The following is a 22,270-nucleotide window of genomic DNA, read 5'->3' as shown; positions in this document are numbered from 1 at the left end:
CGCAGGACAGCGTGAAGAGATACCAGCTCCATACGAACCCAAAGAGTTGGATAGAAATCAACGGCATTCTGTGTGTATGGAAGTGATTGACATGAAGCGTGGCACGCACTTTTGGTTAACCCCTGCAAGGTCTCGGGTGTGTGGTGACCACCTCTGGCAAAAGGTCAGTTACTTTGAGAAATCTCATTCTTCGGGATCTTCAGAAAAGGCATTTAGCGGCTGGGATCTGCATCAGCAGTTTTGTCTTTCTTCAAGCATCGATCCAAAGCTGGTTTGGGAAGTCTCTCCTCTCCCTTACTTTATGAATCAAATGGACTTATTAAACTACCACTTTAAGACTGTGCTTGAATAAGAACTGTTAAGAATTATCTCTAAATTCGACTTTTGATAACTACAGACAAATAACACCGTTAACTTCCGTTTAAGTTAGTCCTTTGTTTACTTTTTGATTTTTTGAGTAGAGGTTAATAAATTTTGTTGTTTATTTATAAAACCAAACACAATTTCATATCTACTGCTGCTGGTGCATAACAAAAATTGGGGGCTCGTCCAGATATGAACAAATTTGGAACTTAATTGTTTAATTAACGATCTGATTGGGAAAATTCCTTTTGTTAAATTGGTTTGTGAATGAATATCAGCAGCAATGGATATTGGGGAATTTCTGGCATTGCCAATTCCTGAAGCGAAAAAGGGTGAGGTGCTGGAAATAGCTAGAGAGTTGGAGCTTACGGAGATAAAGCCAGCTATGTCAAAGCCAGTGATTCAGCGGAAAATAGCTGAGTACTATGTATCTAAGGGGGACTTTGTTAAGAAGGTGTTAGAAAAGTTTCCTGTAAGTAAAGTGGAGATCCAGTTATGACTGGAACAAATGAGGTTAGAGGATAAAGAAAGACAGAGGCAGTTTGATGCCAGAGAAGCAGATAAACAGAGGGAATTTAAGCTAGAGATAGCGAGGTTAAGGCTTGAGAATCTGACGTGGTTCTAGGAGACCAGTTGTACCGTCTATTGCTAGTCAGGAAGTTAAACTGGTTCCTCCATTTAATGAGGCAGAAGTGGATAAATACTTCCAGCATTTTGAGAAAGTTGCTTGGAGTTCAAATTGGCTGAAAGAGGGCTGGCTTGTCCTTTTACAAAGTGTCTTTAAAGGTGAAGCACAACAGGATTATACAGCCTTAACTGGTGAACAGGCAGCTGATTATGATACTGTGAAGCAGGTTATACTTAAAGCTTATGAATTGGTTCTGGAAGCTTATAGACAACGATTTAGAAGTCTGAAGAAACCTGTGAAACAGACTTATGTGGAATTTGTCTCTGACAAATCTGTGTGTGTTGAGCAATGGTGCATATCTAAACATGTGAATGAAGGTTATGACAACTTGAAAGTTGGTTTTAATTGAGGAATTTAAAAGGTGCATCCCTAATGACATAAAGGCATACTTGGATGAAAAGTATACTGCCATGTTGAGAGAATCTGCTAAATTAGCAGACGAGTATGCTCTAATCCACAAGAGTAAGTTTACTCCGAGTAAAACTTTCCAAAAGAGTAGCATGGATAGTCAGGGTAAACCAGAAATTAAATCGGAAGCTAGTGATAGAGGTAAGGATGAAGGGAAAAACATTTCGGTCCTATTTGTCACTATTGTAGGAAATCTGGTCACGGCATGGCTGTTTCCATTTGAAGAAGAGGGAAAAGGAGGCAGTTCCAGATGCATGTGTGCAACACCCTGAAAAACCCATAAACCCGCAGGGTTCGGGACATTCAAAGGAAGCTCTGTCAAGATCCTACCGAGTTAGGAAGGGACTCGATCATTTTATGTCAGAGGGGTTTGTTTTTGTGAATGAAGGGTCCACTCAAGTACCAGTAAAAATTATTTGGGATACTGGGGCTTCTCAGTCACTTAAGTTAGAGAGTGTTCTAGCGTTTAGTGATGAGACTGACACTGGTGAGGTAAATCTATACGAGGTATTGGGGGCAACCTTATGTCTGTACCTCTACACAAAGTAGTTTTACAGTCAGGGTTAGTTTCAGGACCTGTTAAAATCGGACTACGACCCAGTTTACCGGTGGATGGTGTTTCTTTATTGTTAGGGAATGTTAGCAGCTGGAAAAGTTGTTCCTGCAGAGCAGCTAATAACAAAGCCAACCACTGATGATCCAAAGATGGATTCTAACATGTATCCCTCCTGTGCAGTAACCCGAGCTATGGCCAAAAAGTCTGCCAAGGCAGATGGTTCTGTCCAGCATGGGTCTGCTACCCATGACAGCTCAAATCTGGATTCAGATTTTGATGATTTATCAGTAGCTTTTCTACCTTCCTTGTTTGACCAAGATCCTTGTAGTAAGACTGGTCATACTGACTTGTCTCTGTCTAGGAAGGAGATTATAGCAGAGCAGAGCAGAGATCCTGAAATTGCCACCTTGAGAGAGAACGCTCTTCCAGATAGTGAAATTGAGAAAGTACCCGTAGGGTATTATTTCAATAGTGGAGTGTTAATGAGGAAGTGGAGACCACCTGAGATTCCGGCAAGTGAGGAATGGGCAGTTGTTCACCAGGTAGTAGTTCCTAAAGTCTATAGGAATGAGATTTTAACTTTGTCTCATAGTATGCCCCTGGGTGGCCATCTTGGTGTGAAGAAAACTGCGAACAAGGTTTATAAACACTTTTACTCGTCTGGTTTGAGAAAAGATGTGGCGACATATTGCTGAACTTGTCACATTTGTCAGGTTGTGGGGAAACCTAATCAAGTCACACCAGTGGCCCCATTGTAACCTATTCCTGCATTTGGTGAACCGTTTTCAAAAGTTATCGTAGATTGCCTTGGCCCATTGCCAAAAACTAAAGCTGGCCATCAGTATTTGCTGACCATCATGTGTACAGCATCTAGGTTTCCAGAAGCAATACCTCACAGGAATATAAAAGCTAAAACTGTGACGACGGCTCTCATAAAGTTCTTTACTTTATTTGGGTTACATAAAGAAATCCAGCTGAATCAAGGAAGTAATTTTATGTCTGGATTATTCCAGCAGGTAGTTGATAAACCAGGAGCCAAACAGATTACATCGTCTGCGTACCATCCAGAATCACAAGGGGCCTTAGAAAGGTTCCATTCTACCCTCAAAACCATGATGAAGACGTTTTGTGTTGAAAATAAGGATTGGGATGACTGAGTTCATTTGCTTTTGTTTGCCGTAAGAGAGTCAGTGCAGAAGTCCCTAGGTTTTAGTCCCTTTGAACTTGTGCTTGGGCACAGAGTCCGAGGACCTTTGGCATGGTTAAAAGAACACTGGGTTAACAAAGAACTACATGCTAATTTGTTGGATTATGTCTTAAAATTTAAGGAAATATTGCAAAAAGCTTGCAGTTTAGCAAGGGAAAATTTAATATAGTCTCAGGAAAGAGGGAAAACTTGGTATGACAAGGAAGCTAGAATGAGGTCATTTAAGGTGGGAGATAAGGTGTTGGTTCTTTTCCCTGTGCAAATGAACCCTTTACAAGCTAAATTTCATGGCCCTTATGAGATTATATCTAAAGTTAATAACGTGGACTATGTGGTAAAACACCAGACTGATGAAGGCCAACGCAGCTTTGTCATGTGAACATGCTAAAACCATATTATGAAAAACAGTCTGCCTCTATGACTGTTGTTGTCAATAACAATGAGTTTGATCTCCCTGGGAACTTGGTGGCTGATCCATCTGAGGCTTATTTTAAACCAAACGTTATTTCCGCCGGACTACCAAATTCGACAATTTTGGAAAATATTGATGAGAAATTGGCTCAGCTACAGCCACAGCAGCATCAGCAAATGAAGCAGTTAAGTGTGAAATTTAGAGATTTATTTCCAGATGTTCCAAAAAGAACCACAGAAGTCTCACATGATGTAGATACTGGAGATGCCAAACCCATTAAACAACATCCATATCGAATGGATGTGGAAAAATACAGAATCACTGAACAAGAGATAGAATATATGTTAGAAAATGATATTATTAGACCCTCTACTTCAGATTGGAGTTCACCTTGTATCACGGTGCCTAAACCAGATAGTAGTATTCAGTTTTGTACTGATTACAGAAAGGTGAATGCTGTAACAAAAACTGATGTGTATCCAATCCCTAGAGTAGATGATTGTGTGGACAAGGTTGGAAAAGCTAAGATTCATGCAAAGATCGATCTGTTAAAAGGGTATTGGTGTGTTCCACTGACGGATAAAGGTAGAGAAAGTTCTGCATTTGTAACACCATCTGGGTTATATGAATATAATGTTTTGCCATTTGGAATGAAGAATGCTCCAGGAACTTTCCAGAGAATGATTAATTCTGTAATTCAAGTGTTAAAACATACAGATGCCTATATTGATGATTTAGTCACAGGGAATGACACTTGGGAGGCACACATCTCTGCAGTGGAAAAGCTGTCTGAAAGGCTTTCAGAAGCTAACTAAACTGTTAATTTAGCTAAAAGTGTATTTGGTCATGCAACTGTGACCCATCTTGATCACGTTGTAGGTCCGGGCTTGGTTAAGGAAGATGGTAAAAAAGACAAATCAAACTCCAATATAACAACAAGGTTTGATTTTACAAGAATATGATCTCTTAATAACTCACATTAAAGGCAAAGATAATGTAATTGCCGACTGTCTGTCCAGATGTTGAGCTTGCAATGTAAATTTTGTTTTATGGAGTGGAATTATTTGTATATATTCTTGCCATATGTTATATTAGTTTGTAGACTGCTGTATGATAATTGTATGTATATTGTGCATTTTGTAAATTTTATACATTTGTATGTTTTGTAAATTGTAGTTAAAAATTTTGCTCTTAGTAGATCAAAATTTTCTTTTCTTGTGGGGTGGGGGGAGTGTTACCTGTCCCGTGAGTTTCTTGTCAGCATGATATAATTGTCTTGTGATATTGGTATGATGTAATTGTCTTGTGATATTGGTATGATGTAACTGTCTTCTGATATTGGGGTGACGTGATGTCACATGATGCCATGTCCCACTGGTATAAAAGGGGAGACAATAATTTGTTGCATAGTTGTTTTTGTTGGGAGTCACAGTCGGTGGTTACGTAATCGTAGAAGGAGAGTGAGAGTGAAGAGATACCAGCTTCATGCGAACCCAAAGAATTGGGCAGAAATCAACAGCGTTCTGTGTGTATCGAAGTGATTGACGTGAAGCGTGGCACGCACTTTTGGTTAACCCCTGCAAGGTCTCGGGTGTGTGGTGACCACCTCTGGCAAAAGGTCAGTTACTTTGAGAAATCTTATTCTTTGGGATCTCTTCGGAAAAGGCATCTAGCGGCTGGGATCTGCGTCAGCAGTTTCGTCTTTCTTCAAGCATCGATCCAAAGCTGGTTTGGGAAGTCTCTCCTCTCCCTTACTTTATGAATCATATGGACTTACTAAACTACCATTTTAAGACTGTGCTTGAATAAGAATTGTTAAGAATTATCTCTAAGTTCAACTTTGGGATAACTATAGACAAATAACACCGTTAACTTCCATTTAAGTTAGTCCTTTGTTTACTTTTCGATGTTTTTGAGTAGACGTTAATAAATTTTGTTGTTTATTTATAAAAACACAACTCAATTTTATATCTACTGCTGCTGGTGTGTAATATTCTACAGTTTAGAAGAACCAGGATTGTTTATGATGAATTGGGGAAGATTGAAAACATCAAGTCATTGTTAGAATGATGTTTGTTTGAAAATCGATCCAACTTGCAAATTGGTTTGAATGGATGAAATAGATGAACTCTCCTGGTTTAGTTCCTCTGTAGGTTACTTTTCCTCATACAAGGACTAGCCCAACTGTGAAGCTAATTTCAAGCCACTTTGAGCCTCTCTCACACGTGGACACAAATATAAACATCTCACCGTGTATAAAGCAGAAATCACTGAGCAACAAGCAGACCTTTCCAGCAAACACAAGGAAATCTGCAGATGCTGGAAATTCAAACAACACCACACACAAAATGCTGGTGGAACACAGCAGGCCAAGCAGCATCTTTAGGGAGAAGCGCTGTCAACGTTTCGGGCCGAGACCCTTCGTCAGGACTAACCGAAAGGAAAGATAGTAAGAGATTTGAAAGTAGTGGGGGGAGGGGGGAAATGCGAAATCTTTCTTTCATGTTGGTGCTCAAGGAACTAACCAGATAACAAAGCTCCTCCTGATCCACAGGGCCCAGGCAACATTCCTACCTGTCCCCCAAGCATTGCCCTTTTTCTAGAATTGCTTACCACTTCTCCTGAAGTGACAATGAAGGTGGAAGAGTCACTCTCTGTTTTTGTTGACGATAATGAAGACACCGTGGCTTTCATCATTTTGGGGACATTCTCAGCCCGGATTTCCATTTTTGACCGGATGTTCTGAGGAAGGGAGATTGCAAAGAAAGGTTAACTACAAGGGCATCCAACATCTTCGTACAAGATCACGACTTAACTGTTACTGCAGCAACAGTTACCGACATGGGTGCACCTGTCATCAAAGACGACAAAATGAGAGTGCTCCAGGCAAGTAAAATTACAATATGGTGTTTGCAATGAGTGCAGGGTAGGGATGTAATTTGATAACATGCTTTGCACATCAAGGGTTTAATATTACAACGCTGTGTGATGCTGAGGGTACATTACTGCTTTGTACGCATAGGCTTTGCGTGTTTTGTCCAGAAAGCTGGGATGACTTACCTCAAATGCATTGCGTAACAGCTCGAGGATATTGGATGAGTCTTCCTGCAGCCGTCCAATATAAGACACTGGAAAATACTTGCTCAATTTCTAGATACAAAAGCACAAGGTCCATTTTAAAGCTGTATCTCGACAGTGCTGCTATTTTGAAAGAAATGTCTTGGTGGGTTTACAAAGAAAAAGGAATGACCAAGTAAATTATCACAAGTGTACACATGGAAGCTTTAACTTTAGTGTTCAGCAGAGATACCCAGAATCTCTGATTGAATTCTGTGCATCACAAGTGCACAACACAGATACAGACCACATCACTCTCCAATCAACAGATCTCACAATCTACCTCATTATGACCTTAGACCTTACAACTTGGAGAGAATTTTTTTTTGCCTGAATGTTTTCTAAGAGACACAGTATACTTTTTGATGTTGCTCAGGGAAGCTGTCTTGGTCCCCTACTCTTCTCCTTATACATCTCCCCTTCGGAGACCTCATTAGAGAGCATAAACTTGATTTTCACAGTAATGCAGACAACACACAATTGTATATCTCGGTTGAGCCTGATATGATAGCATCCTCTCTCTCTCTGACTTCTGGTATAACTACAATAAACAAAAGGATGAGCAAAAAACTTCCTAAAACTAAATAAAGATAAAACTGAAATACTTTTGGTTGGCCCCAAAGCCGAAAGAGAAAAACCTTCTTGATAAACTTGGGAACTTGGCTCCCTTTGTAAAATCAGAAGAAACAATCCTACATGTTACCCTTGATTCAGATTTGAATTTTAAATTCCATATAAAGAAAGTGACCAGAGCAGCATTTCTACACGTAAGAAATATTGCAGAGGTATGTCCATTTCTGTCACGTAATGATGCTGAAAAACTAATTCATGCTGTATATCGAATAGGCTAGATTTTTTAGGCAATGCACTTTTTACTGGCCTTCCAAAGCAATCTGTTGAGAAACTCATTCAGAACAAAAGCCCTCAGTGGTCTGGGACCAGAGTACATCACAGAATTGTTTCTATTTTGTAATCCTACTCGAGCTCTCAAGTTTTCTTCTGCCAGTCTCTTAAATTTAAACAATCTCCCTCAAAAGATAATTGGTAAGTCAGTTTTTTTGAACTGCGCTTCTAAATTGTGGAACTCAATACCTAAAACTACAAGGGATGCTGACTCAGTTGACACTTTTAAACACCAACTCAAACCCTATTTATTTAACCTTGCTTTTAACAAACACCTGTCTTTTATTTTCATGTTTATTTTTATTTTTTACTTTATTTTCATGTTTGCATTTTGTCCCATTGTAAAGCACTTTGAACTACACTGTCTGTATGAAATGCTCTAAAAATGTTATTATTTATTATTGTCTGCCTGCTCTGCACTTTCTCTGTAACTGTAACAATTAATTCTACATTCTGTTAATGCATTTACCGCAATGCGCTTATTTAAATAGATGACGTGCAAAAGCAAAGTTTTTGACTGTACGTGTGACAATTCCAAAGCACATCCACTAACGGCAAACCCTGCAAATCCATCCTCAACAGACAGGCCACGTCACAGGTCTCACACTCTGCAACACATACACCATTTGGTCTTCTTCTGAGAAACAAATTAAACATTGTCTGTAAGATGCACAACACAGAATGAACAGTGCAAACCACCGGATAACTCCTGAAAGTCCTAACAAAGGCTAAATCTATAATCTTGTCCAAGGTACATGGGCAACAATTTACCTGTTAGGCACCAAATAAACTACTTTGAATGATATGTTACAAGTCTATAGAACGTGAACTACAGTATGCACCTTGTACTGATTACATGTCGTATAGTTTCCTCCAAATGCAATATATCACTAAACTAAATGTGCAAAATATCACCATGTTCCCTAAGGTTTGCTTCGCTCATTTCAGCAGAGTTTTAGAATTGATTATAACAATAGATGACACAGCATGTCAGCCAGGGATGGAAACTCATTAATTCTCGCAATGGGTCCTGCAGTATTGAAAACAACATTTGCTAAATGACATGTTCTGAAATATGCCCACGGAGTACGCGGTCTGCTTTCTAATGATAAATATCTTACCTCATAGTAAGAATACGAATAGTTAGTAACAGCAAAGATAGGAATAATGCTTTGTTTTCCAAGAAGGCGTATCAGGGTTGGAATGGAGGGGTAATCTTGTTTGGTATCCTGTGTGTAAGTGCCAGCGTCATCTAAATGGCAATGTTCATCGTTCCTCTTCAAGATCCCCGACAGCACATTGGAGCCGTCAGCTTCATAATGGAAGGCAGATTCAGTGGAGAAGACCAACAGGTGAGTACTCTCACCCCTCCAGCCAATGTTATTCTGCAAAACAGAGAGCTTTCCTCAGGACAGGAATCAAGTCGACCAGAAGCAGGAGTCATTACAGAAGGGAAGGACATTCAGGGCATCAGCGCCAGAAATAGAAATTATCACAGCAATTGTAAAAAGAAAACAATTGTTTAGCAAAGCCCACAACACACTGTAACAATACAAGAGGAGAAAACTGGAAACACGAGAGATACAGGTCAAAGTTCAAAGTCATCTTTCTTTAAATCAAATTACATATGTCACCATATACACTGCTGAAACTCACTTTCTTATGGTTATTCACAGTCAATACGAAAGAACCAAAAAAACCTCCAAAATAATAGTAATTAAATGTAACCTCTCACCATAATTTGTAACAAACCAGGCTCGTTAGCTATCTCTGGCTAACAGCCACGTGACTCAGCATCGCCTGGGTAATGGGGAAAAGGCCAACTTTAATAAGAAACACATGTCTAGGGTCCATATGATTTGGGTTCAACCAAACGGGAGATTTGGGATTTTTTGATGAGGGAATGGAAATTATGGTGAGTGCTGTTTGATCACGGCCCCACACAATGTTATTGTTTGCCAGGAAATAACAGATCTTACACCTGCTTAAAATTGAAGTGGAAACATAGTTACAGATATTTCAACTTTAACAAACAGTTAGCAGAAAAAGAAAAGGGCCCATTGAAGTTAAACCAGTCTAACTGTGCACATAAACTTTGGAGCCCATTTCTGGATAGTCGGGTGCTTCCCTTTAATTACTCACACACTGAACCCACATTCTGTGTGAAAGACAAGCCACATTCTGAACTTCCCACAAAGACTGTTACGAACGGACTAGCTAACTCAGAAGAATTGGCACTTCCTCCTTGGAACCACCTGGCTGTACAGAGAACGGGGACCCTCCTTCAGGCAGGTTCTACCAACATCTTCTCTTGTGCTCTTCTCCGCTCCTCATTCTTCCTCCAACCCCTGACCCAAACCAACCACCTGCTCTCAGAAACCTGACACCGACCGCCCAGCACTCTCCAATGCTCCATGGCATCCCACTGGGCAGGAAGTTATGAAGACAAACCCGATCAGCTGACCCAACGTTCCTAAGCTGAGCAAACGACGACTCCCCTTTGCAGAAACCAAAATACTGAACTGTGAAGCTTAATTAACAGAACAGACTGCATTTTACAGAAAAGCTGCAGAAAATACATCGGTTAACAACAGTAATAATACAATAAAACCTGTTCTTAACCAGGATATGACGTAAGTTAGCAATAACTATGAGATGGCGAGTCCTCAAGTTGTGGGAACAGTTCAGTGATGGGGTGAGTGCAGTTCAAAGAGGGGGAAACTGTTCCTGAACCTGGCGGTGTGGATCCTGAGGATCCTTCCTGATGGAAGCAGTGAGAAAAAAGCCAGGCCTGTCAGTCCTTGATGATGGATGCTGCTTTCCTGCAACAGCTCTCCATGTATGTGGAAGACTTTACCCACGAGGGACTGGGCTATATCCACTACTCTTTGTAAGCTTTTCTGTGCTTCCATACCAGTCTGTGATGCAACCAGTTAATATACTCTCCATCACACATCTATAGAACTCTGTCAAGGTTTCAGATGATGTGCCAAGTCCTAAGGGAGTAGATGCTGGAGACAGCAGCAAACAAAAACTGCTGAGTGAGTTTAGCAGATCAGACAGCAGCTGTGGAAGGAAATAGACCTGTGCCCAACAGTACTGTAACCCAGGGACAAACTTGCTCTTACCAAAACTGTAACCCAGTGTTATACAGTGACAATCCTGTCCCTAACAGTACTGAACCCCAAGGTTATACAATGACAAACTGCACTGTACTCCAGTGTTACACAGTGACAGTCCTGTCCATGCCAGCACTGTATCCCAGTGTTACACAGTGACGGTCCTGTCCATACCAGCACTGTATCCCAGTGTTACACAGTGACAGTCCTGTCCATACCAGCACTGTATCCCAGTGTTATACAGTGACAGTCCTGTCCATACCAGCACTGTATCCCAGTGTTACACAGTGACGGTCCTGTCCATGCCAGCACTGTATCCCAGTGTTACACAGTGACAGTCCTGTCCATACCAGCACTGTATCCCAGTGTTATACAGTGACAGTCCTGTCCATACCAGCACTGTATCCCAGTGTTACACAGTGACAGTCCTGTCCATACCAGCACTGTATCCCAGTGTTACACAGTGACGGTCCTGTCCATGCCAGCACTGTATCCCAGTGTTACACAGTGACAGTCCTGTCCATACCAGCACTGTATCCCAGTGTTATACAGTGACAGTCCTGTCCATACCAGCACTGTATCCCAGTGTTACACAGTGACAGTCCTGTCCATACCAGCACTGTATCCCAGTGTTACACAGTGACAGTCCTGTCCATACCAGCACTGTATCCCAGTGTTACACAGTGACAGTCCTGTCCATACCAGCACTGTATCCCAGTGTTATACAGTGACAGTCCTGTCCATACCAGCACTGTATCCCAGTGTTACACAGTGACAGTCCTGTCCATACCAGCACTGTATCCCAGTGTTACACAGTGACAGTCCTGTCCATACCAGCACTGTACTTCAGTGTTACACAGTGACAGTCCTGTTCATGCCAGCACTGTATCCCAGTGTTACACAGTGACAGTCCTGTCCATACCAGCACTGTATCCCAGTGTTATACAGTGACAGTCCTGTCCATACCAGCACTGTATCCCAGTGCTGTACACTGGTTATACACTGTTATACAGTGTTATACACGGGTTATATGGTACTGTCCATACCAGTACTGTACTCCAGTGTTACAGTGACTGTCCTGTCCATACCAGCACTGTATCCCAGTGTTATACAGTGACAGTCCTGTCCATACCAGCACTGTATCCCAGTGTTACGCAGTGACAGTCCTGTCCATACCAGCACTGTATCCCAGTGTTACACAGTGACAGTCCTGTCCATGCCAGCACTGTATCCCAGTGTTACACAGTGACAGTCCTGTCCATACCAGCACTGTATCCCAGTGTTACACAGTGACAGTCCTGTCCATACCAGCACTGTATCCCAGTGTTACACAGTGACGGTCCTGTCCATGCCAGCACTGTATCCCAGTGTTACACAGTGACAGTCCTGTCCATACCAGCACTGTATCCCAGTGTTATACAGTGACTGTCCTGTCCATACCAGCACTGTATCACAGTGTTATACAGTGACAGTCCTGTCCATACCAGCACTGTATCCCAGTGTTACACAGTGACGGTCCTGTCCATGCCAGCACTGTATCCCAGTGTTATACAGTGACAGTCCTGTCCATACCAGCACTGTATCCCAGTGTTATACAGTGACAGTCCTGTCCATACCAGCACTGTATCCCAGTGTTACACAGTGACAGTCCTGTCCATACCAGCACTGTATCCCAGTGTTACACAGTGACGGTCCTGTCCATGCCAGCACTGTATCCCAGTGTTATACAGTGACAGTCCTGTCCATACCAGCACTGTACTCCAGTGTTACACAGTGACCGTCCTGTCCATATCAGCACTGTATCCCAGTGTTACACAGTGACAGTCCTGTCCATACCAGCACTGTACTCCAGTGTTACACAGTGACAGTCCTGTTCATGCCAGCACTGTATCCCAGTGTTACACAGTGACAGTCCTGTCCATACCAGCACTGTATCCCAGTGTTATACAGTGACAGTCCTGTCCATACCAGCACTGTATCCCAGTGCTGTACACTGGTTATACACTGTTATACAGTGTTATACACGGGTTATATGGTACTGTCCATACCAGTACTATACTCCAGTGTTACAGTGACTGTCCTGTCCATACCAGCACTGTATCCCAGTGTTACGCAGTGACAGTCCTGTCCATACCAGCACTGTATCCCAGTGTTACACAGTGACAGTCCTGTTCATGCCAGCACTGTATCCCAGTGTTACACAGTGACAGTCCTGTCCATACCAGCACTGTATCCCAGTGTTATACAGTGACAGTCCTGTCCATACCAGCACTGTATCCCAGTGCTGTACACTGGTTATACACTGTTATACAGTGTTATACACGGGTTATATGGTACTGTCCATACCAGTACTGTACTCCAGTGTTACAGTGACTGTCCTGTCCATACCAGCACTGTATCCCAGTGTTACACAGTGACAGTCCTGTCCATGCCAGCACTGTATCCCAGTGTTACACAGTGACAGTCCTGTCCATACCAGCACTGTATCCCAGTGTTATACAGTGACAGTCCGGTCCATACCAGCACTGTATCCCAGTGTTACACAGTGACAGACTAGGCCCCACCAGTGATATATTCCAGTGACTGGCTTGTCCACATCAGTACTGCATCCCAGTGTTATAGAGTGACAGACTAGGCCTCATTAGTATTGTATTCCAGTGTTATATAGTGATAGACCTATCCCCACCATTACTTTATCCTGGTGTTATACCTGTCCCTAGCAGTACTGAATCCCAGAGTTCTACAGTGACGGACCGCATCCAGTACTATACCCGTGTTACAGAGTGACAGACTGGAGGGTCTCTACCCGAAATGTCGACTGTCAATTTCCCTCCACAGATGCTGAGGTCCCCCAATTGTTTGTTTTTGTTTGCTTCAGTACAGGAACTCCTTGTTTCATTCAGAGAGTCTGGAAGGAGATTTAGCTTCAGAGTTTAAAAGGAAGTTGATACTTATCCAAACAATGAATGTGTGGGACTGTCGGGAAAGTGTGAGGGAATGGGGCTGGCTTACTCTCTGCAGTGAAATTAAAATGGCCTTGATGGCAGAGTGGCCTCAGTCCACGTTGTTACACTGTAGGAAGCATTTTCCAAGAACCCACACTGCAAACTTTAAGCAGGAAGCTGGTGATTGGTGAAGCTACCAAGTACCTTGCACAATGCAGAGACAGTAGTACATACCAAGCAGAGACAGATCCGCTCTGGGCACAGGAGCACAGAGCCCTCATGCCTCTCCCTCTCCGCCTCCAGCTTTGCTCCCACTTGTTGTGCCTCATAACCACAGACTCAGAAAGGTGAATCTCTCAGAGCCGAGGGCATCCAACTCGGAGGTGAGAATGGGAACTGGCAATCAGCCCGTGGAAAGTGAACATTCACAGTAGGGAAACAACCAGAAGATAGTTTAACAGCTTCAACGCCCCAGATACAATGGGTCCAAAAACAAATTTCAGCTGCATCTTCGAGGTCTGCTTCTGTCACCCGGACATAGGGCGAACAGCACAGGTCAGTCTTCAGCGACGTGCAGCTAGCCAAGCTGCTGTCTCACAATCTCAGGGTACCAGGTTCAATCCCAGCCTCCACATGGGGTTTCCCTGCTCTTTCTCCGACTGTGTGGTCTTCTCCAGCGAGAAGATCCCAGAAACATTAGAAGATTATTTGGCCAGTGTAAACTGTTCCTGGAGTGTGTGAGTGGAAGAATCTGCAAGAAGCTGATGAAAATGTGGGGAAGACAGAAGGTGACAGACACCAGATTACTGGGCCATGCTGTACTCACTGTCTCTCCAGCAATACACCCAAGCCCCAGCACACTGTGACACCGGTTCAGATCTGATGTGTGGTGGCTAAATATTGCCTGTGGGAGACATTCACTCCTGAAGTAACTGAGCTACAGGCTTAACCCTGTATTATGTTACGATACAGGCATCTCACTGTATAACACTGGAAAGGCAAACAGGTTCATACAAATCTACTGCTATGCAGTGCTGTAGTGAAGTACTTACAGGCCTGTCCACGTATAACACTGGGGTTCAGTACTGGTAGGGATGGGTCTGTCACTGTATAACACTGGGGTTCAGTACTGGTTGGGACGGGTCTGTCACTGTATAACACTGGGGTTCAGTACTGGTTGGGATGGGTCTGTCACTGTATAACATTGGGGTTCAGTACTGGTTGGGACGGGTCTGTCACTGTATAACATTGGGGTTCAGTACTGGTTGGGACGGGTCTGTCACTGTATAACATTAGGGTTCGGTACTGGTTGGGACGGGTCTGTCATTGTATAATATTGGGGTTCAGTACTGGTTGGGACGGGTCTGTCACTGTATAACATTGGGGTTCAGTACTGGTTGGGACGGGTCTGTCACTGTATAATACTGGGGTTCAGTACTGGTTGGGGCAGGTCTGTCACTGTATAACACTGGGGTTCAGTACTGGTTGGGACGGGTCTGTCACTGTATAACAGTGGGGTTCAGTACTGGTTGGGACGGGTCTGTCACTGTATAACACTGGGGTTCAGTACTGGTTGGGACGGGTCTGTCACTGTATAACACTGGGGTTCAGTACTGGTTGGGACGGGTCTGTCACTGTATAACATTAGGGTTCGGTACTGGTTGGGACGGGTCTGTCACTGTATAATATTGGGGTTCAGTACTGGTTGGGACGGGTCTGTCACTGTATAACATTGGGGTTCAGTACTGGTTGGGACGGGTCTGTCACTGTATAACACTGGGGTTCAGTACTGGTTGGGACGGGTCTGTCACTGTATAACACTGGGGTTCAGTACTGGTTGGGACGGGTCTGTCACTGTATAACACTGGGGTTCAGTACTGGTTGGGGCAGGTCTGTCACTGTATAACATTGGGGTTCAGTACTGGTTGGGACGGGTCTGTCACTGTATAACACTGGGGTTCAGTACTGGTTGGGATGGGTCTGTCACTGTATAACATTGGGGTTCAGTACTGGTTGGGATGTGCCTGTCACTGTATAACACTGGGGTTCAGTACTGGTTGGGACGGGTCTGTCACTGTATAACACTGGGGTTCAGTACTGGTTGGGACGGGTCTGTCACTGTATAACATTGGGGTTCAGTACTGGTTGGGATGGGTCTGTCACTGTATAACATTGGGGTTCAGTACTGGTTGGGACGGGTCTGTCACTGTATAACACTGGGGTTCAGTACCGGTTGGGATGGGTCTGTCACTGTATAACACTGGGGTTCAGTACTGGTTGGGACGGGTCTGTCACTGTATAACACTGGGGTTCAGTACTGGTTGGGACGGGTGTTGGGACGGGTCTGTCACTGTATAACACTGGGGTTCAGTACTGGTTGGGATGGGTCTGTCACTGTATAACATTGGGGTTCAGTACTGGTTGGGATGGGTCTGTCACTGTATAACATTGGGGTTCAGTACTGGTTGGGATGGGTCTGTCACTGTATAACATTGGGGTTCAGTACTGGTTGGGACGGGTCTGTCACTGTATAACACTGGGGTTCAGTACTGGTTGGGACGGGTCTGTCACTGTATAACTGGGGTTCAGTACTGGTTTGGACGGGTCTGTCACTGTATAACATTGGGGTTCAGTACTGGTTGGGACGGGTCTGTCACTGTATAACATTAGGGTTCAGTACTGGTTGGGACGGGTCTGTCACTGTATAACATTGGGGTTCAGTACTGGTTGGGACGGGTCTGTCACTGTATAACATTGGGGTTCAGTACTGGTTGGGACGGGTCTGTCACTGTATAACATTGGGGTTCAGTACTGGTTGGGACGGGTCTGTCACTGTATAACACTGGGGTTCAGTACCGGTTGGGATGGGTCTGTCACTGTATAACACTGGGGTTCAGTACTGGTTGGGACGGGTCTGTCACTGTATAACACTGGGGTTCAGTACTGGTTGGGACGGGTGTTGGGACGGGTCTGTCACTGTATAACACTGGGGTTCAGTACTGGTTGGGATGGGTCTGTCACTGTATAACATTGGGGTTCAGTACTGGTTGGGATGGGTCTGTCACTGTATAACACTGGGGTTCAGTACTGGTTGGGATGGGTCTGTCACTGTATAACATTGGGGTTCAGTACTGGTTGGGACGGGTCTGTCACTGTATAACAGTGGGGTTCAGTACTGGTTGGGACGGGTCTGTCACTGTATAACACTGGGGTTCAGTACTGGTTTGGACGGGTCTGTCACTGTATAACATTGGGGTTCAGTACTGGTTGGGACGGGTCTGTCACTGTATAACATTAGGGTTCGGTACTGGTTGGGACGGGTCTGTCACTGTATAACATTGGGGTTCAGTACTGGTTGGGACGGGTCTGTCACTGTATAACACTGGGGTTCAGTACTGGTTGGGACGGGTCTGTCACTGTATAACACTGGGGTTCAGTACTGGTTGGGATGGGTCTGTCACTGTATAACATTGGGGTTCAGTACTGGTTGGGACGGGTCTGTCACTGTATAACATTGGGGTTCAGTACTGGTTGGGACGGGTCTGTCACTGTATAACATTAGGGTTCGGTACTGGTTGGGACGGGTCTGTCATTGTATAATATTGGGGTTCAGTACTGGTTGGGACGGGTCTGTCACTGTATAACATTGGGGTTCAGTACTGGTTGGGACGGGTCTGTCACTGTATAATACTGGGGTTCAGTACTGGTTGGGGCAGGTCTGTCACTGTATAACACTGGGGTTCAGTACTGGTTGGGACGGGTCTGTCACTGTATAACAGTGGGGTTCAGTACTGGTTGGGACGGGTCTGTCACTGTATAACACTGGGGTTCAGTACTGGTTGGGACGGGTCTGTCACTGTATAACACTGGGGTTCAGTACTGGTTGGGACGGGTCTGTCACTGTATAACATTAGGGTTCGGTACTGGTTGGGACGGGTCTGTCACTGTATAATATTGGGGTTCAGTACTGGTTGGGACGGGTCTGTCACTGTATAACATTGGGGTTCAGTACTGGTTGGGACGGGTCTGTCACTGTATAACACTGTGGTTCAGTACTGGTTGGGACGGGTCTGTCACTGTATAACACTGGGGTTCAGTACTGGTTGGGACGGGTCTGTCACTGTATAACACTGGGGTTCAGTACTGGTTGGGGCAGGTCTGTCACTGTATAACATTGGGGTTCAGTACTGGTTGGGACGGGTCTGTCACTGTATAACACTGGGGTTCAGTACTGGTTGGGATGGGTCTGTCACTGTATAACATTGGGGTTCAGTACTGGTTGGGATGTGCCTGTCACTGTATAACACTGGGGTTCAGTACTGGTTGGGACGGGTCTGTCACTGTATAACACTGGGGTTCAGTACTGGTTGGGACGGGTCTGTCACTGTATAACACTGGGGTTCAGTACTGGTTGGGACGGGTCTGTCACTGTATAACTGGGGTTCAGTACTGGTTTGGACGGGTCTGTCACTGTATAACATTGGGGTTCAGTACTGGTTGGGACGGGTCTGTCACTGTATAACATTGGGGTTCAGTACTGGTTGGGACGGGTCTGTCACTGTATAACACTGGGGTTCAGTACTGGTTGGGACGGGTCTGTCACTGTATAACACTGGGGTTCAGTACTGGTTGGGACGGGTCTGTCACTGTATAACATTGGGGTTCAGTACTGGTTGGGACGGGTCTGTCACTGTATAACACTGGGGTTCAGTACTGGTTGGGACGGGTCTGTCACTGTATAACACTGGGGTTCAGTACTGGTTGGGATGGGTCTGTCTCTGTATAACATTGGGGTTCAGTACTGGTTGGGACGGGTCTGTCACTGTATAACATTGGGGTTCAGTACTGGTTGGGACGGGTCTGTCACTGTATAACATTAGGGTTCGGTACTGGTTGGGACGGGTCTGTCATTGTATAATATTGGGGTTCAGTACTGGTTGGGACGGGTCTGTCACTGTATAACATTGGGGTTCAGTACTGGTTGGGACGGGTCTGTCACTGTATAATACTGGGGTTCAGTACTGGTTGGGGCAGGTCTGTCACTGTATAACACTGGGGTTCAGTACTGGTTGGGACGGGTCTGTCACTGTATAACAGTGGGGTTCAGTACTGGTTGGGACGGGTCTGTCACTGTATAACACTGGGGTTCAGTACTGGTTGGGACGGGTCTGTCACTGTATAACACTGGGGTTCAGTACTGGTTGGGACGGGTCTGTCACTGTATAACATTGGGGTTCAGTACTGGTTGGGACGGGTGTTGGGACGGGTCTGTCACTGTATAACACTGGGGTTCAGTACTGGTTGGGATGGGTCTGTCACTGTATAACATTGGGGTTCAGTACTGGTTGGGATGGGTCTGTCACTGTATAACACTGGGGTTCAGTACTGGTTGGGATGGGTCTGTCACTGTATAACATTGGGGTTCAGTACTGGTTGGGACGGGTCTGTCACTGTATAACAGTGGGGTTCAGTACTGGTTGGGACGGGTCTGTCACTGTATAACACTGGGGTTCAGTACTGGTTTGGACGGGTCTGTCACTGTATAACATTGGGGTTCAGTACTGGTTGGGACGGGTCTGTCACTGTATAACATTAGGGTTCGGTACTGGTTGGGACGGGTCTGTCACTGTATAACATTGGGGTTCAGTACTGGTTGGGACGGGTCTGTCACTGTATAACACTGGGGTTCAGTACTGGTTGGGACGGTTCTGTCACTGTATAACATTGGGGTTCAGTACCGGTTGGGATGGGTCTGTCACTGTATAACACTGGGGTTCAGTACTGGTTGGGATGGGTCTGTCACTGTATAACATTGGGGTTCAGTACTGGTTGGGACGGGTCTGTCACTGTATAACATTAGGGTTCGGTACTGGTTGGGACGGGTCTGTCACTGTATAACATTGGGGTTCAGTACTGGTTGGGACGGGTCTGTCACTGTATAACATTGGGGTTCAGTACTGGTTGGGATGGGTCTGTCACTGTATAACATTGGGGTTCAGTACTGGTTGGGACGGGTCTGTCACTGTATAACACTGGGGTTCAGTACTGGTTGGGACGGGTCTGTCACTGTATAACACTGGGGTTCAGTACTGGTTTGGACGGGTCTGTCACTGTATAACATTGGGGTTCAGTACTGGTTGGGACGGGTCTGTCACTGTATAACACTGGGGTTCAGTACTGGTTTGGACGGGTCTGTCACTGTATAACATTGGGGTTCAGTACTGGTTGGGACGGGTCTGTCACTGTATAACACTGGGGTTCAGTACTGGTTTGGACGGGTCTGTCACTGTATAACATTGGGGTTCAGTACTGGTTGGGATGGGTCTGTCACTGTATAACATTGGGGTTCAGTACTGGTTGGGACGGGTCTGTCACTGTATAACACTGGGGTTCAGTACTGGTTGGGACGGGTCTATCACTGTATAACACTGGGGTTCAGTACTGGTTGGGACGGGTCTGTCACTGTATAACATTAGGGTTCAGTACTGGTTGGGACGGGTCTGTCACTGTATAACATTGGGGTTCAGTACTGGTTGGGACGGGTCTGTCACTGTATAACATTGGGGTTCAGTACTGGTTGGGACGGGTCTGTCACTGTATAACATTGGGGTTCAGTACTGGTTGGGATGGGTCTGTCACTGTATAACATTGGGGTTCAGTACTGGTTGGGACGGGTCTGTCACTGTATAACACTGGGGTTCAGTACTGGTTGGGACGGGCCTATCACTGTATAACATTGGGGTTCAGTACTGGTTGGGACGGGTCTGTCACTGTATAACATTAGGGTTCAGTACTGGTTGGGACGGGTCTGTCACTGTATAACATTGGGGTTCAGTACTGGTTGGGACGGGTCTGTCACTGTATAACATTGGGGTTCAGTACTGGTTGGGACGGGTCTGTCACTGTATAACATTGGGGTTCAGTACTGGTTGGGACGGGTCTGTCACTGTATAACACTGGGGTTCAGTACTGGTTGGGACGGGTCTGTCACTGTATAACTGGGGTTCAGTACTGGTTTGGACGGGTCTGTCACTGTATAACATTGGGGTTCAGTACTGGTTGGGACGGGTCTGTCACTGTATAACATTAGGGTTCAGTACTGGTTGGGACGGGTCTGTCACTGTATAACATTGGGGTTCAGTACTGGTTGGGACGGGTCTGTCACTGTATAACATTGGGTTTCAGTACTGGTTGGGACGGGTCTGTCACTGTATAACATTGGGGTTCAGTACTGGTTGGGACGGGTCTGTCACTGTATAACACTGGGGTTCAGTACCGGTTGGGATGGGTCTGTCACTGTATAACACTGGGGTTCAGTACTGGTTGGGACGGGTCTGTCACTGTATAACACTGGGGTTCAGTACTGGTTGGGACGGGTGTTGGGACGGGTCTGTCACTGTATAACACTGGGGTTCAGTACTGGTTGGGATGGGTCTGTCACTGTATAACATTGGGGTTCAGTACTGGTTGGGATGGGTCTGTCACTGTATAACACTGGGGTTCAGTACTGGTTGGGATGGGTCTGTCACTGTATAACATTGGGGTTCAGTACTGGTTGGGACGGGTCTGTCACTGTATAACAGTGGGGTTCAGTACTGGTTGGGACGGGTCTGTCACTGTATAACACTGGGGTTCAGTACTGGTTTGGACGGGTCTGTCACTGTATAACATTGGGGTTCAGTACTGGTTGGGACGGGTCTGTCACTGTATAACATTAGGGTTCGGTACTGGTTGGGACGGGTCTGTCACTGTATAACATTGGGGTTCAGTACTGGTTGGGACGGGTCTGTCACTGTATAACACTGGGGTTCAGTACTGGTTGGGACGGGTCTGTCACTGTATAACACTGGGGTTCAGTACTGGTTGGGATGGGTCTGTCACTGTATAACATTGGGGTTCAGTACTGGTTGGGATGGGTCTGTCACTGTATAACACTGGGGTTCAGTACTGGTTGGGATGGGTCTGTCACTGTATAACATTGGGGTTCAGTACTGGTTGGGACGGTTCTGTCACTGTATAACATTGGGGTTCAGTACCGGTTGGGATGGGTCTGTCACTGTATAACACTGGGGTTCAGTACTGGTTGGGATGGGTCTGTCACTGTATAACATTGGGGTTCAGTACTGGTTGGGACGGGTCTGTCACTGTATAACATTAGGGTTCGGTACTGGTTGGGACGGGTCTGTCACTGTATAACATTGGGGTTCAGTACTGGTTGGGACGGGTCTGTCACTGTATAACATTGGGGTTCAGTACTGGTTGGGATGGGTCTGTCACTGTATAACATTGGGGTTCAGTACTGGTTGGGACGGGTCTGTCACTGTATAACACTGGGGTTCAGTACTGGTTGGGACGGGTCTGTCACTGTATAACACTGGGGTTCAGTACTGGTTTGGACGGGTCTGTCACTGTATAACATTGGGGTTCAGTACTGGTTGGGACGGGTCTGTCACTGTATAACACTGGGGTTCAGTACTGGTTTGGACGGGTCTGTCACTGTATAACATTGGGGTTCAGTACTGGTTGGGATGGGTCTGTCACTGTATAACATT

At 45.1% G+C, this 22,270-nt stretch overlaps 1 protein-coding gene across 1 annotated transcript in view; it reads right to left on the bottom strand.

The window, feature by feature from the left end:
- itgb4 (integrin, beta 4) overlaps positions 1 to 22,270 on the bottom strand; it is a 155,626-nt gene that overhangs the window by 100,253 nt on the left and 33,103 nt on the right. Inside the window, 3 exon segments of the mRNA XM_073026696.1 lie at positions 6,248 to 6,376; positions 6,695 to 6,784; positions 8,776 to 9,039. Of these exon segments, the coding sequence (XP_072882797.1) occupies positions 6,248 to 6,376; positions 6,695 to 6,784; positions 8,776 to 9,039 (483 nt within the window).

This window comes from Hemitrygon akajei, chromosome 22 (genome assembly GCF_048418815.1).
Source record: "Hemitrygon akajei chromosome 22, sHemAka1.3, whole genome shotgun sequence".
In the NCBI taxonomy this organism is placed as follows: domain Eukaryota; kingdom Metazoa; phylum Chordata; class Chondrichthyes; order Myliobatiformes; family Dasyatidae; genus Hemitrygon; species Hemitrygon akajei.
Note: the sequence above shows the minus strand (reverse complement) of the source record. Positions and strands in the feature narration are given on the sequence as shown.